The sequence below is a fragment of the Ctenopharyngodon idella genome, chromosome 24 (assembly GCF_019924925.1).
Source record: "Ctenopharyngodon idella isolate HZGC_01 chromosome 24, HZGC01, whole genome shotgun sequence".
Taxonomy (NCBI): Eukaryota; Metazoa; Chordata; class Actinopteri; order Cypriniformes; family Xenocyprididae; genus Ctenopharyngodon; species Ctenopharyngodon idella.
Window position 1 is genome coordinate 26,734,865 of NC_067243.1, and position 12,949 is coordinate 26,747,813.

Here is a 12,949-nt window from a genome sequence, read left to right on the forward strand (position 1 = left end):
GTGTATATATATATATATATATATAAATAAATAATTTTATTATTTTAAATCTTTTTTTTTTTTTCCCTCAAAACCTTACCAAGTACCCCTGGTATGAGTATGGGATTTTGAGAGCAATTAAAATAAATAAAAAAAAAGATTTTGTATTTTTAATGACTAAAATTACTGATAAATAAATAATTAAAAATAAATAAATACATCAAAAAATCTGTATCTAAATGTCTAAAAAGTTGTGGAAGAAATCACATTCACATCAATTTCTTCAGATCTTTTTCTTTAAGCTGAAATCTCTGTCATCATCTACCCAGCCTCTTTTCACTTGAAACGTTTTAACTTTTTTTTTTTTTTTTTTTCTCCTGCGGAACACAAAAGGAGTCATCAAAAGTCAAAACGTGCTTTTGTTTTTATTTATTTTTAACTGTGCAGTAAGTGTGGATTGAACACTGGTCTGTTTACATGCTAACCAAAATCTGTAACACTAACAAGTAAACAGATGAAAGAAAAATACATAGCTGTTAAAAAGTGGTTTTTCATTCATCTATTGATTGATCATGGCTCAGACCACCACTCGTGCCTCCTGGAAAACGAATCCTCTGGCAGGCCTGTTTGGGAACGGCGTGTCTTGAGCCGCAGCTGTGCGTGTGGGTGTGTGAGAGAGAGCGCTGGCGTTCAGACTGCTCGGTCTTGGTTGTTCTCAGGTGTGTGTGTGAGTGACCTTGGAGTGGCGGCAGTGCTTAAACAGTGTGTCAGCGAGTGTGTTGAAGCGTGTCTGTGCCGATTATGAATGTTTCATTACTGCCACCTCAGCCTTTAGCTGTGAGCTTTCCACTAAAGCACACTGACAAATCCTCTTTCTTCTCACCTTTTTTACCTCCCCTCTCTGGCTCTCTCTATCTCTCCTCGATGGCCGTCTACTTCCTTTCTCTGCTCTCGCTCGATTTCTGGTACTCTCGATTTTTCTTTCCGCAGTTTTTCCACTTCTCTCTCTCTCTCTCTCTCTCTGATGAATCTCCAGACAGCAGGGAATAATTGTACTCGGGGCCGAGCGCTCGTTTTTCTTTTTGTTTGAAAGGCATGACAGGTACGACTTCTCCTCTGGTCTCTCCGCCCTCCCTTTTTCCCTTCCGCACAAAGAGCGAACAAAATAAGTCAAGGTTTACAAGGTCAACTCGTCTCGTGCTAAGCAGAGCTTTTTCACCGGCAGTATTTCGACTAAAACGTCAAGAGACAGCGGAGATAAATTTGGAAAAATGTCCCGGCACAGGCGGTCGTGCTTTACTCTGATTTCTGCCGCTTGAAATTCTCCGCTGAATGAATAAGAGAGCTTGTTATCTTATTGTCTTATAATAGCAGGCGAGCGTTAGCGCACTTCATCATGTACTGCCCTGTTGAGTGTGTAAAAGTATGTCACACACTTTCACACATGAAGGAAAAAGAGGGGCACGGCAGATTAGTATCTGCTTTCTTGGGTGTGTTGAAACTCTCCCCACATTTTAGAAGCGTTTCTTTGACGGCAGAAACTACTTGCAAAAGACCTTTGATTTAAAATTCAGCTCTCTCAAAGGCCTTGTTCAAAACCAGCAAAACTGTCTATAATTAATCTAATCGCTCACGTTCACTTTTTTTTTTTTTTTTTTTTTAAATGCAGGCCTGGAAGTAGCAGAATGTTTACGCTGTTCTTTTCCCTAAATCTGTCAAACTCTCCATAAAATGTGTCCATTTGACCCTGTGAGCTTTGTGTGAGGAACAAACTGACATTATTTGCTGAAAATCTTCCCCTCATGGTGCTTTTTTTTTGTCAATTTGTCAAGATACTTTCACTGTATGTAAAAGAGCAGCGTGAACATTCTACAAAATATCTGATTTTGAAATAAAAAGTCAGACCGCTTTGAAATGACACGAGGGTGAAGTACATTTCATTTTTGGAGTGAGCTAGTCTTGCCGAACTAATCATAGCAAACTGTTTTCATTACTTTAAATCTAACATGAAACTTCGCAAAAAATAGATGCGTTTTCTGTAAACAGTCTCGGAGTGCGCACTAGCTCTAAAGAAATGTATTATCAAGTCATAAACTTCTCTCACAGTCAGCTACTGGATTTCATAAAACCAACATTGACTTTATAACGGCTCTTAATAAATATTGACCTACATTTTAATCACATGCTAATCTTGAGCGCTGGAGAGGTGACAGTTTATGGATGGCCGTGGATCATAAATTTTCCGGGTCGCATCTCTCTATCGAGTGTATCTGTTCCTCCGAGAGCCGTACGATTGATCATATTCATTAAAAATATCTACACACTTTGGCATTTCACAGCCCACTAAGCCTGTGCAAGTTTAAGAATAAGATGTAATTATTCTCCTAAAGCCAATATTAATTTCAGTGGAATAATAAACTACTTGGATTAAGAGATTCATATATTGTGCGTGTTTGCGTTTTAAACTGGGGTCAGTTTTTTTAACAGCAAATTATAAAGAAATCTACATACAGTTTTGTGAAAGAGGGGAAAAAATAATAAACCAATAATATATAATCCAAAATAATACATATCTTACATATTTTGATACCATTAGTACAATGAGAAAAAAGTCAGTTATTTAATTTGTATTGCCTTTATAACGTCACACTACTTTTCCACATACAGTATAAATGGGTCTGAGCATTAAAAATCCCTCCAATAGGCAATTTTATTGCATAAGCACATTTTGTGTAGTTAAATGTTCAGTGCATTTTCCCCTCTATTTCATGTTCATTTTGCATAAATAGGTTACTGAAATTGTTTCCAAAACACTAAAATCATATTCTTTTGATATTTTTAGCAGCATTAATTCTCCATATTCACCAATAAGTGCTTCTCTAGCCAGCTGTCTCAGAGCTCTACTGCGCTATTAAAATCGTGTTTCACCGCAACCCAGGCGTTTCCAGAAACCTGCATCCATGCCACCGCTGAGCATTGTTCAAAGCCATGGGGTATTGTGGAATAGAATGAGGTCGACCAATCTTTTCAAAACTAATTATAATGTTTAAAAACCTAAACACCAGAAGCAATATTGGGCCAATAAAACGGAATTAAAAGCTCATTTCTGCGGGGTAATTGCACCACGCAGTGCTGATATTAAACACCTGGCATGTGGTACAGCTCTCCTGCCTGTCTGCGCTTTTCACAGATGTGCCGCCCTTCCTGGAGCGCCACCGGACGTGTCGGAATGATCCGACCTGAAGCGAACAGGTCAGAGAACAGGCATGCAGTCGCAGACTATCAGCTGCAGTGATGGCTTTGTTACAGGACATGATGTCATAATGCCTCTCTTCCTCTATTTAAACAGGCAGAGGGAACGGGAGAGTGATACAGATTGAGTGTGTCATTGTAAATGGGGGTAGATTAAGCAGATATATTGTGAGTGTTCAGGGAAAGGCTTTTGGTTACAGCCAGGGCTGTACATACAGGAAGTGATGCAGACATATACTGGGGGTCAATGGGAGATCCGTTTACCTCTGAAAGTCACCTTTTGTCTTGCATCACTACACTGGCCTGTCCTGGACGGGACCGTATAATGCTTATCACCATATCAGTAACACTGAACTTAGATTACAGTTTTTACTGGGTATGTTTATGTTCTTGCTGCATAGATGGTACGTACCACAAACAGACAAGCTAGACGCATTAAAAAGTACCAAAGTAATTTATGATTGCAGATGGTAATACCATGGTATATTGATATATAACATAATAAATGTCTATCATAATCATGCATCATAGTACTTTCAAAAAACATGGAACCACCATGGCAAATTTCCTTAAAACAAACAAACAAAAAAGAAAAAAAGGTACTTACTTTTAGGTACTTAAAAAAAAAAAAGAAAGAAAGAAAGAAAAAAGGTAGTAGCATAGTAAATGTAAAAAATATACAAAAACAAGTAGTGTATGTCATAAGATACTTTTTAGTAGTTGTATGTTGCTGTGAAATATAAAGATGATTCTAGCTAGATTTGTGAGTGTACCGAGATGGATTAGTGTAGATACATTTTTGTTTCGAGGATCAAGGCCGGCCTTAGAAAAACGGTGCACTTGCACGGCGTGCAGAAAGAGAAAGCATTGATTAACTATCTAATGATTCCAATACAATGATCACTACAATATAATGCTCTGTCGAAGAAACGAGAAAAACATCCACTCATGAATCTTCCAGTGCCTCAGACACAAAGGTCTTCTTGGCAGGACATGCATGGTTATAGAAGCAGGTTTTCACATAATGTCTCTCTAGGATTTGGGAAAAGAACGCTTGGATTACACAAGCCATTGACTTTAAAGGAGTCTTCTTGATCCCTGACTTGTAGGATGAGATCTTTTTGGGATTGACCTATACTTACCTGCCCGTCTTAGCCTGACTACCTTTTTAGATAATTCTGACCTGAACTCTAGACCAATCTCTGATGGTGGACTTACACTAAGATGCCTTATCTTGTAGATTCTCAACCTATGGTTAGTTCTCAAATGTCTACATCTTATATAGTCTAGTTTGGCAAATAAAAAGTATCTGTTTAACAACTACGTCATTGGGGCTAGACTTGGCACAACTGTGGAGGCAAAGCTGTTGTTTTTGTTGTATGCCAATCTATGCCTTGAGGAGAACAATATCACCAGCGTCTGTCTAGACCCAGCTGAGCATTTGCTACTTCTGCTGGGGAGGCAGAAAAGGGTCATAAAACCCAAATGATTGCCACACAGACTTCCCTGAAGGTAGAGAGGCTTAAGCAGAGGATGGAAGCCAACACAGGGCCAACAGTTTTCCAGAAGACCTTGAGGCAGAAACCTCAGATGCCACGTCACCTGTGGCACACTGTCAGCATCGTTTAGTGCATGTTGTTATTGGGGTTTTGTTTGTTCTCAGTGCATTTAAGACACATTTAGAAAAGATTTGTGTCCTTTTTGTAGGTCAGGCGATTGTCAATCTTGGCTAAGTGTTGCTCTATGGGAATATGAAGAGTTGAGATTCTCCTAAAACACGTAACCTCGATAGATCACCAGAGTGGAGAGTTTGATAGGAGATGGAAATCAACGCAGAGATCAAGTGCAGATCTACCGCTCCTAGTAGATCTGTGGATAGACGCTAGGATAAGGCTACTGCCTTACTGTAGGGATATGTCGGCACCTTTATCTGTTTGAAATTTGTTTCAGTGCGAGCTAACAAAGTCACTAAACATAAAATTAGACAACGGGGAAACAAGAATCCCTCTGGATCCGGTGCCTCTGGAAAAGACCTGGTGTAGTGGTACCCTTGTTGAGACTATGTACTACTGGAAGCTTTCCTATCTATGTTCAGACATTTGCAAACAATACAGTATGTGACACCTGGCTGGCCCAGAAACACTACATCTGTGTTCCCACTTTATCTCCCGTTATCCAGGACCGGGACGGTCCCACTGGTTCCCACACACACACACACATACACACAAATGGTTTAGTGCCACTTCAGGTTTACATGCCTCACATCATTAGCTATCCTCCCTCAATCTCAGACAAATAACAACCAGTCTCTCCTCTTCCTCCCCCCCAACTCTCTTTCTCTCCCTCCATCAGGGGCCCATTCATTACACGGTGACACTTTTACTGCCTCTACCTCTCCCAGACCTCTCTACCTCTCTGGAGAGAACAGATAGAACAAGAAAGAGAGCACGAACAGGGATGAGACTGAGTGGAACCAGAAATAGAGTGCCGCCCCACCTCCAATCCCACACACGCTCAACTCGAAAATACAGAAGGAATAGCTTGTTTGTTTATGAGAACCGTAGTTTCAGACAACCTCTTTTCCCTTGGATGTACAAGGAATACTAGGAACACCTTGTCCATCTTTTGGTATCGTACCCCAATCCATGTGTGTGCAATTTCTGCATTGCATCATGGTCTCCTTATACAGTATGTGTGAGTGTGTGTGGGAGCAAACACAGATAGGCCACCTGCACTGAGAAGGGTACGCTGTCTACATGTACATTACGCAACCCTGTTTGTGCAGGAGAGTATGTACTCTGAGCATTACACAATCAGTTCTTCAAATAACATGCTGGGTTTCTCACATGTTGGGAACAGATCAGGCTTATATCTTGTACAGCTTTAGCATGTTTCATTTGTGACACACTAAACCAGTTCAGTGTTTCATTTGTGTTGAAATGTCGTCTGATTTTCTGGTGTGGAAACGTGCTAGAGTTGCTTTTATCCTTGTCTGCCGGTCCAGGTTATTGATTCCACTGGCCGCACAAGCGTGAAAGGGCGGGACAGGTCTCTTTTATGATTGGTTTCTTGATGTGTCAATTACTCTGTTGAAGTGAGTAATGCGTGTGACAGGCGGTTTGTTTATGGAGTTGTTCCGGGTCATGGTCAAAGCCTCACTAAACACACAGGCGAAGAAGGGTTCAGCTCATGTCACTCCGGGGAAACTCGCTCACCCCTGACTCACGAGATAGAGGAGACTTACTTTCTTGGTTTAAATCCCTAGAGAAGTCTTTTTTACTGGGATATAATATAAAAGACTCTTGCTATTTTAGTTATCACAATGCAATACTGTTCACCACTTAAAATAACACATGTATGTAGTGTAAAACCAGTGTCTACTGTATGCTGAACATACATTTACTTGTAGTGATGTCTGTGGTGATTGAGAATTTATTCAACAAATGAACAAATCATGTCTAAATCACTTTAAGATTATCACTGTGATGCAATTAATTGAAAGTGATATTTAACTATACATTCATTACATACCAAAAAAATGCTAGAAAAATGTCTCACAGGGACTTTTTTAAATTTATGACTAAAATGAATAGATGAATCATATTTTTTGAACTTGTTCATTAAAATAAATCAGATTTCTCAGTGCTATAACACTATTTTTTTAGGCCCAAAAACAATGTAAGATGTGAAGCAGACAACAAAAATAGCACTGATTTTTTTTTTTTTTTTCGTTTTTCTTCAGAAACGCTGATCAATTTTTTCAGCCCACCAGCCATAAATACAAAGACTACATAAAATCATGTGTTTTTTTATTTTTATGTTGAATTATTAATTTGCCTTTTCCTTTCTTTTCAGACAGTGTAACACTGGAATGCTTCTGGCTTAGGGTGACCCACGGCTCCAAGACTGCCACAAAGCACAACCTCTCCAAAATCAACCCCTGATGAAGACAACGATTAGGAGGAGGAAGATGATGGAGGATTGAGAGAAATCAGAAACCCTTTATCAACTTGAGTGCCATTCCTCAGCCTTACCCACAATCCCCTTCTACTGACTCTACCCTGATTTTGCAGTCAGACGTCTCGCCAACAATGAAAAACAAATTAGGAAAGCCTTGAAACATCCCTGCATGTTTGATGATGCAATCCGGACAATAAAAGGAATTTGAAAAGGAACTTCCACCAGATATTTTCAGACCACATGGACTCTTTCTGTGTCTCTGCCACTGACGGCCCTCCGGTTCTCGTACCAGATGCTGTTTTATTGTTCTTCACATTCGCCCAGCGTTTTATAAAAGGTGTTGGGGAGGCTCTAGCCAGAAGGGGTTAAGAAAGACAACAGCATTCAGATTCTTTCAGAACAGCAGCTTGTGTATATTGTGTACAGGATATCAATACAGGCTTATTCTTAGCAATGTGAAGACACCATGTTTGTAAATAGTTCGCAAATTGTACATTTCCTGCATTATGTCTTTGTAGGTTACGCATTTACAACATTTATTCAACATTTTTATCTGTACAGACGTAAAGGTTGACATTGATCTCCAAACAGATGAGTATTTGTATGCTGTAAACATCCATTTAAACCATATAGACCCCTCTAAAGACAATTCAAACGTTATTGCTTGTTAAGGAGACATTTATAGAGTGATCTAGACCTAGTTAAAGCCTAATGCAGGATTGAGTGACTACGCCTTTGAGAACGAGAGAAACACAATTGAATTGAATCTCTCGCTGTCTCTCTGCATCTCTTTATCTGCTGTAGAAGTCCCAGCCCGTGTGGTTCTAGGTTCTGATTCTCAGATAACTTCCAAGCTTGATTGCCAATGTCCTTGTACAGTTTAGAATTGCATCTTCTCATCGTTTTTGCCCCTTCAAACAATGATTATCCTATGCCTGAATCCTCTACATAGCCGTGACGTTCACGTAGGCGACCCTGCGGGGATCACATGGTCAGAGCACCTGACGGGGGGGTGGATCTCTCCTGGATGAGCCTCTCGCTGAGTTCCCACAGGCTTAGGGCGGCTGTGGTGTCCTGGGCCTGCGAAGAGGGCAAGCAGCGGAAGCAGTTGTTGAAGTACATCCCTCCGATACCCTCCAGCTCTGGAGCCACGGCGCAGTAGACTGTAGTGGCCGCTCCCTGTTGCTGTGGAAACAAAAACGAAAATATCAGAATAAACTGAAGCAACGTGAGCAAAAATGTTGTTCCTGCACGGAGAAAGTGACAGCCGGAAAAACGCTTCAAAGGGACGGGGCAATACCAAAGACACCTCTAACCATCTGAGACTTGCTTTTTTCCCCCCTAAAACTGATCATGAGATGGGGGAGTGCTTCACAGCCTGTGAGCTTGTTCAAATGGAGTTCCTGTTGTACTTGTACATTGGACACATGGCTGTCAACAATCTGCATGCTGTCATATAGGTACCTGCCAAATACTAGTCTAGAAACCACCGAGATGAGCTGGTTTATGGTGGAAGTGTTCAATTCTGGCAAGTTCTATAAAAGCTTTTAAGGTGGACTCAAACCTCACACTGTTAAATGCTCTATCCTCTCTAAGGTTTGCAGGAAAACAACCGACAACAATAGTAATGACATGCACTTGCTGGTATCTCCTCCATAAGTAGGAAAAACAGGATATAAAATCTCAGAAACTTGAACTGAGAAGCACTCAATTGGCAGGTTTATTGTATATCTCTTGTACACCTGCCAAGAATCACAGACAATGATCAACACACACAAACAGTATAGTTGTAGATACTGTACATAGCAGAAAGGAAGTGCTTTGGGGAAGTCTTGTAAAGACGACTGTGGGGCAGCCTGCCAAAACTGTCCATTCATCTCATGTCAAAGGGATTTCTGGATGTCACTGAGTCAATGGGGACTTTCTGTCACTGCTTGAGAAGGCATCTGTATGTACACAGACTCATATACACACACAAACACAAACTGAAATCCTAAAAAAGGGATTAGGCACAAAGATATCAAATGGAAAGACACTCAAGACAGTTTGGAGACACACACCAAATCCCAGTATCTTCTGTAGCACATACATACTATAGGGCCGTTCACACTGACAGCGATTTGCAGCAAACAAAGCAATTGGAAGTAATTCGTTTTCAGCGAGAGTTGTCAATCTGAAGCGACAAAAGTGAATCAGACCATTTGGCGAGTTCAAATTTGGTGACAACCAATGGGAATGCAGATACATACAGATGGATACTGCAGTTGAAGTAGAAGAAACTGCTATTAGCATTTTGGTCAACTCCAGTGACCATCGTTTTCAGTGTGAATCCCTCCCCTGCTAAAGAAATCAAGCAATTACTGCAATCACTTTTCAAAGATGAAGAGGTGTGTAAAGGTGAAGTGTGTTATTTCAGCACCAAACTAGCAGAAAACAGTCCTCCCATCTTCTGTTGTTCGAAAAACATGTAGTCCCCAATGTCACACCATTGGCTGAGTCACAAGTGGATATGTTGGGCCACTCAAACAAACAGTTTGCACATTAAACTGAAAAAAAAAAAAAAAAAATGACACACTTTATGTTTAACATCTGTCATATAACTAGTTTAAGATTATAGCGGTATTTTAGTGTTCAGCCAGGGTTCAAAGACCAGTCTAGCAATTCCATCCTCATCCCCTCATGTTAAAAAAATTCACATGAAACATCAAAATCACTGATTTGTGTCTGGAACACAACATGTACGCCCCCCAGTCAAGCCTCTGTTAGGGTTTATATTGTTTGTGCTCTCGGGTTTGATTGTTTACACAAAAACAAATGACTCTTCACGTCTTATAGATGCTCTGCACTTTTCCGCATGGCTGATCAGAGTCTAATTGTTGGGGACGGTTGGCTATCCTGGGTGTTTTAACTGTCTTGGGGAAAGAGGGCTGAAGATTCAGAGGAAAAGAAAAACATGTCAGACAGAATTAGAGCCGACATGCAGTTCAAATGTTTCCAGACTCGTTTTTTATGTCCCTCCTCTCACAGAAGAAACCGTCCTGCGCTACTTCACACATGACTCCTGCAGGAAGTTAACTTCTGTGAGATGCACATGAAATGGATGGCTGCTTTATCTTCAAATAGTGCAGGAGCGCCTCAGATCTGAAAAAAAGCGCAGGCCAACGTTTAGGAGATCGCCTGGCAGACGTTTACAGGGACGTGCACCGATGGCCAACTCTTTAAACAGACGCAAATACACACGCGTGCAACAGTACAAAGACATTGGCTCATTTAAGGAGCCAAATCAACAGCTGTAGCTCAAGCTGGCAAAGACTGTGACAGAACGCTTGTTAGAAACACACACACACACACACACAAACTTGCAGGAAGAAAGCCAAGGCTGTAGTCAGATATTCAGCGCGCTCATCCCCATTTAACTCTAGTTTGTGTGTTTTTCTGTATCTGCGTGTGTCGGACCGAGCGTCTTTTGAAGTACACAGATGCTGCATGTTGCTTTGGTTAGTGCAGCAATAAACATGACATCAAAAGGATGGATCTTTCTGGAGTCTTACCTGCTTGTGCAGTGATAAGTTAATACATATTTGAAGCTGGGAATATGAAAGGATGGGAAATGTCACTCAACCCCTCTAGCGAACCCAACGCAGTGAGTCAATATGCAAAGATGCACTTTATGGATTCACTGCTCTTGTAATTACATTTAATGTAGTTATATGCACAAAAAAAGTGTTTGCACTCGTTCAAAGCTGTATTAAATGATTTCCCTGGTTTTTAAGATGAGGTTCTATTAGGAAAATCAGCTAGATGTTGAGCAAATTGCCCAAAATGCGTCCTAGCTTTCAGTTAGCTCATTAGGAATAACAAATGCGCCCTGAAATCCAAACCCAGTATATAGGTCGAGAAACCATAGAAATGGTTTGCAAGTATTGATTTTCATAATGCCCCAATATTTTATAACTTCATGGTCATGTACATGTTTTAAGCATAGACTAAGCTGCAACAAACCTTTTTATTTTAGCCGGCAAAACTGCTTAAATTAGCCTGATGTGATTTAGCTAGTCTCGCATCCTGGCCAGGTTGGTGTTCATCTGGTTGGCCAAAACTACTGACCACTGAAAACCAGCTTGGTATCTAACAAAAAAACTAGTTTCTTTTCAACAGGGTCTTAGAGAACTGCGCCGTGTTCTTCATGTGTCCTTGTTGTCACCTCACCTTGATTAGAATACAGTGCCCAACCGCTCAAAGTTAACGCTAATACACTCCTCACAAGCGCACATGCTCTATTGCATCACGCTACTTGGCTCTGCTAATGCCTTCTGTAATGACACACTGTGAAGACTAGCGTGACTGAGATTACCAGCGCTAATGGATGTGGAGTGCGATTTCAGCGTTGGCTAGCGCTGCTGTCCCTTAGCCAAACAATGGGCTGAAATGAATACGAACCCACTTCCAAATGCGCTTTAGCCCATTTCCAAAGCCTGCCTAGTCTTCCTAGCGGATGTGAGATGCAGGGAGAACACATGGTTAAATCCCAGCAGCCCCACATAAGAGCTGCGCCAACTGAATAGGGCTAAAACAGAGCTAGCGGTTAGCTTAGGCGACTTTATTACAGTAATCGCCATCTGAATTACAGCTTAACTCAGATATGCTCAGCATACAGTCGGCTTGATTGTTCAATTGGGGTTTAGTACATGTGCTTTATTAGAACTTTGAACATTGAATACATTCCCATCAAGCTTTCTCAGATGCATCTTCACTAAATATAGATCTGCGATTGATCCATTGAGGCTGTAGACTGGAACACCATTTCCTTTATCCGGTAGCAGTGGGACAATAATAGGGTTTCTAACTATGAGCCTCCTGCTTTGGTGTGTTTAGCTGTGGGAGATGTTGAGATTGGATTGTCAGACTGAATAAGAGAACATGGATCTTATTGCCGTTATGCTGAACCTCCTGGCGCTTGACCCTGATGGCCCTTTTGGACCGATAAGCTTTTTGATAAAACGCATTAACATGCTGGACCAGGTACTGCTCGCATTTATCAAGAGCTCGGCCCAGAAAACTGAGATAGCAATAGAGCGACTGATCAGTTAAAGCAGTGGTTCTCAACTGGTTTTGCTTCAGGACCCAAGATCATTAGACATCAAGTGACATCCCAACATAGTACTACAATGGTTTGTAGTACAAAAATCGTGTGTTTTTTTCCAAAGATGAAGATCAAGTATGTTGGTATCTGCCTAGATTTTCTAGCTTTTACTAAGTGACTCACGAATTTATTGGACACGTGGCATTTGACGCCAACAGTGAAAGACGAGCAGCTGATAAGTATTTATTTTTCAATGCTAACCATGCACAGTTATATGGTTAGCATTGTTCTTCATTGCTGTTTGCAATTTGGGTCGTGATCCACCAGTTTAGAACAACTGAGTTAAATACTGAAGTTTTCAATACTTAAATTAACCATATTCCGCATCATAAACACAAAACACCAAAACAGTTTGATCGTTATTGCAGCAATACTAACAACCAAACCAAAGCAAATAAAAACAAAGAGCAACACATGCGTCCTCATTCAAATATAACAAAGAAACAAAGGCCGGAAATGGACATAAGATTCTTCCATTCTCTCCGAAGTCCTGCAATAAGAAATAACTAAATAATGTCTTCCTGTATCAAAGGCAATGTTCAATATGAAACCTCATGCACACAGATCCAAATAAGTAGTTTTGTTTAGCAATAAATAATTGAGATGATAACACCA

The 12,949-nt window shown here is 40.6% G+C and overlaps 2 protein-coding genes across 2 annotated transcripts in view; one reads left to right on the forward strand and one right to left on the reverse strand.

Annotated features, from left to right (window-relative positions):
• mafb (v-maf avian musculoaponeurotic fibrosarcoma oncogene homolog b (paralog b)) overlaps positions 1 to 7,417 on the forward strand; it is a 93,548-nt gene extending 86,131 nt beyond the window's left edge. Inside the window, exon 3 of the mRNA XM_051883607.1 lies at positions 7,087 to 7,417. The gene's annotated coding sequence lies outside the window, so the exon portion shown is untranslated. The remainder of the gene's footprint in view (positions 1 to 7,086) is intronic.
• Positions 7,418 to 7,580: 163 nt separating this feature from the next.
• The window catches only part of wwox (WW domain containing oxidoreductase), a 251,547-nt gene continuing 246,178 nt past the window's right edge, over positions 7,581 to 12,949 (reverse strand). Inside the window, exon 9 of the mRNA XM_051883600.1 lies at positions 7,581 to 8,376. Within this exon, the coding sequence (XP_051739560.1) occupies positions 8,176 to 8,376 (201 nt within the window). The 3' untranslated portion in view covers positions 7,581 to 8,175. The remainder of the gene's footprint in view (positions 8,377 to 12,949) is intronic.